Source organism: Echinops telfairi, unplaced genomic scaffold (assembly GCF_000313985.2).
Source record: "Echinops telfairi isolate 266 unplaced genomic scaffold, ASM31398v2 ScPeMD7_5;HRSCAF=22, whole genome shotgun sequence".
Lineage (NCBI taxonomy): Eukaryota > Metazoa > Chordata > Mammalia > Afrosoricida > Tenrecidae > Echinops > Echinops telfairi.
The window spans coordinates 12959195-12962366 of record NW_022103901.1 but is presented as its reverse complement, the minus strand read 5'-3'; the positions used below and the strand labels follow the sequence as shown (position 1 = coordinate 12962366).

The window sequence follows — 3172 nt, the reverse complement described above, 5'->3', positions numbered from 1 at the left end:
CGTGCTGGTGTGCGTGCTAGCGACGCGGCGGGTGGGCGTGGCACGCCGGACACGTGACGCCGGTCGTGGGGGCGGATACGTCACGTCGGCGGCACGCTGGGGAGGAGCCGGCGCCGGGACCACTCACTTCCTGTTGGGTCCCGCCTGGTCGGCCCTCTAACCGAGCCCTTCTCCACCGTCTTCCGAAGGACCTTGTGGACGAGTTCAAGGTCAAGCGGCCTGCTTCTTCGCATCCGAAAATTCACACCTGCCGCACCTGCTCCCGGGGCCTCCGAAGGAAGAGGAGGGCGGCGCTCACTCACCCACCTGTGGATCCTTCTCCTTCCCTCCTGACCTGCTCGAGGACGGGACCCTGTGGGCCGCCCTCTGGATCAGAGCCTTTCTCTCCGTCTGTACAAGCCTTTCCGAGGCTCCTGGCTTAAAACAAGCGCAGCATCCTTCCCGTTCTCCGATAGCTTCCTGTTACAGCTCCGTTTCGTGTGGTCACACGGGACCAGCTCAGCATCGTAGCTACATGTGATACCGGTAAGGTGACCAGACGTCCAGCTTTTGAACAATTTTCCCACATCCCGCTGCGTTTTTTAAAAAGTCCCGATTTTGGGAAAGAATGCACGACCAGCTAGGGTATACGGTTTCCGGCTGCCATGTGGCTATTTCTCCAGGATATGAGTTGTATCCATGTTGTCCCGCTTTACCAAGGTTAAAATCTGGCACTCTGCCCAGACTTCCCCCAAGGCCAAGACATATGTTTGCTCTTTCAGCAGTCCGTGCTACTTTGAATGTTCCCCTCTAGCACAATTGAAATGCATCAACTCATCTTCCGTCTTCCTTATTCAGTGTCCAACTTTCATAAGCATATGAGGTGATTGAAAATACCAGGGATTGCTTAGTCCTCAAATAACATCCTTGCTTTTCAATACTTTAAAGCAGTGGTTCTCAATCTTCCTAATGCCGCAACCCTTTCATACCGTTCCTCATGTGGTGGTGAGCCCCCCCAGCCATAAAATTATTTTCGTTGCTACTTCACTACTGTTACGAAATCGGGCAACCCCTGTGAAATGGCTGTTCAACCCCCCCAAGGGGTCACGACCCACAGTTTGAGAACCGCTGCGTTAGAGAGGTCTTATGCAGCAGATTTAATCAATACGGTGCATCATTTGATCTCTTGACTGCTGCTTCCACGAGCATTGACTATGGATCCAACAGAATCTTTGACAGCTTCCAGCTACTCTCCATTTATCGTGAGCTTCCCCGTTGGTCCAGTTGTGAGGATATCTGTTTTCTTGGCATTGGGGTAGATTTCCTTACATGAAAATTTCTCTGCTTAACAATCCATACAACACCTGATTTCATATACATGGCATTATATCATAAAAGAGATGTGTCTACCCCATCCCAGCAGCTCAGCTGGAGAAAGACCTGGCGATCCAGCTTCATGAGGAGTTGAGTCAAGAAGACCCTCCGGGGCAGGTCTTTTCAGACACCTGGGGCAGCTTCGAATCAGAATGGGTTCAAGAGTCCTCAACACCAGCTGTGATCCACTGCTGGAATCGACTCCCCAGTTTCCTGGTGCCCTCTACGTCTTTATACTGAGCTACCCGGTTCTCCTCTCAAAACTCCCAGGCTCTTTCCAACTTCAGGGTCTTCGCACTTGCTAGCCTCTTGCTTGGACTGCAGAGGATCTGGTGGCTGGTATCTTTGTGGTCCTTCAGGCTTCAGCTCACCTGCCTTCTCCTCAGAGATGTGGCTCAGCTCCTTTCTAAAAGGACCTTTCACACGGTGAGCCTTCCTCGCCCTCCTCTTCGCCATCACCTGTTGACTTTCAGCAGAACATTTCACCCGACGACGACGAGATCATGCTGGTTAAGTATTTCTGACCAAACACCACCACCCACTCACTATTCAATAGACACTGCAGGTGCACAGGGACCTCCCTCTCCTGTTTGCTGCTGTCACCCTAAAACCCAGCTTGGGGATCCAGTCCTAGCAGCAGATTTTCACGCTACCTTTATTGAATTGGAGTCCTGCACTGGTTGCGAGTTGGGCTTCGATCCTCAAAGTCAGCAGTTTGAAACCACTAGCCACTCCTTGGGAGAAAGATGGGGCCTCTTACCCCCATCAAGAGCGACAGTCTCAGAAACCCATGGGACCGTTCCACCTGCCCTCCAGGGTCGCTAAGAGTCAGTACCGACTCAATGGCCGTGAGTTGGTTTTTTTTAAAAATTGAATTAATATACGAAATGTGCTTCCACCTGCCTAGGGAGCCCTCCTGGCCACACACTGGGCTGAGATCTACAAGGTCAGCAGTTCAAAACCATGACTCAGTGGCAGTGACTTGGGCTTTTTGTACCCGCCTATCCCAGACATTGGCCTTGCATTCTATTGGAGTAGAGACTACATCTCCTTGGGAGGCATGGGCTCAGGCTGACTCTGAAGAGCCTCTTCCAAACTAGCTGATACCAAGGACTCAAATAGAACATGTTTTGAAAATGATGGCAACAAATGTACAAATGTGCTCGACGCAATGGATGGATGTCTGGATTGTGATGAGCTGTACAAGCCCCCAATAAAATGATTTTTTAAAAAAAATCTCACTGCCATCCAGTCAATATTGACTCACAGTGACCCATGAGTTTCTGAGACTGTAACTGTTTTCAGGAGTAGGAAGCCCAGTCTTTCTCCCTCACAGCTGCTGGTTGTTTTGAACTGCTAACCATGTGGTTCAAAGCCCAATGCATAACCAGGACACCACCAGAGGGAAACACTGCCTGCCTGGTCCTGTGCATCCTCACAGTTGTTCTTTTGTTGGAGCCCACTGAGGCAGCCCTTGTGTCCCTCCATCTTGTCGGGGGCCCTCCTCTCTTGTGCTGCCCCTCTGCTTTCCTGAGCTTGACGCCCTTCTCTTGGGCCTGGTCTCTCCTGAGACGATGCCCAAAGTGCGTCCGACGAGTCTCACCACCCTTGCCTCCTAGGGAGCATTCTGGCTGTTCTGTGAGTGATAAATCCATTTTTAAAACTCCAAATAAATGAGTAAAAAGACCAACATTCTGAGCAAAACAAAGACAGATTGAGACAGCATTCTATCCACGTACTTGTCCTTTCCTCTCGGGGATGTGTAGGGCGTTGATTGAGACAGCATTCTATCCACGTACTTGTCCTTTCCTCTCGGGGG

At 50.9% G+C, this 3172-nt stretch overlaps 1 protein-coding gene across 1 annotated transcript in view; it reads right to left on the bottom strand.

The window, feature by feature from the left end:
- Positions 1–3166, bottom strand: part of FKBP6 (FKBP prolyl isomerase family member 6 (inactive)) — a 24355-nt gene extending 21189 nt beyond the window's left edge. The window contains exon 1 of the mRNA XM_045285974.1: positions 3093–3166. Coding sequence (XP_045141909.1) covers position 3093 — 1 coding nt within the window. The 5' untranslated portion in view covers positions 3094–3166. The remainder of the gene's footprint in view (positions 1–3092) is intronic.
- Between the last annotated feature and the right edge of the window lie 6 nt (positions 3167–3172).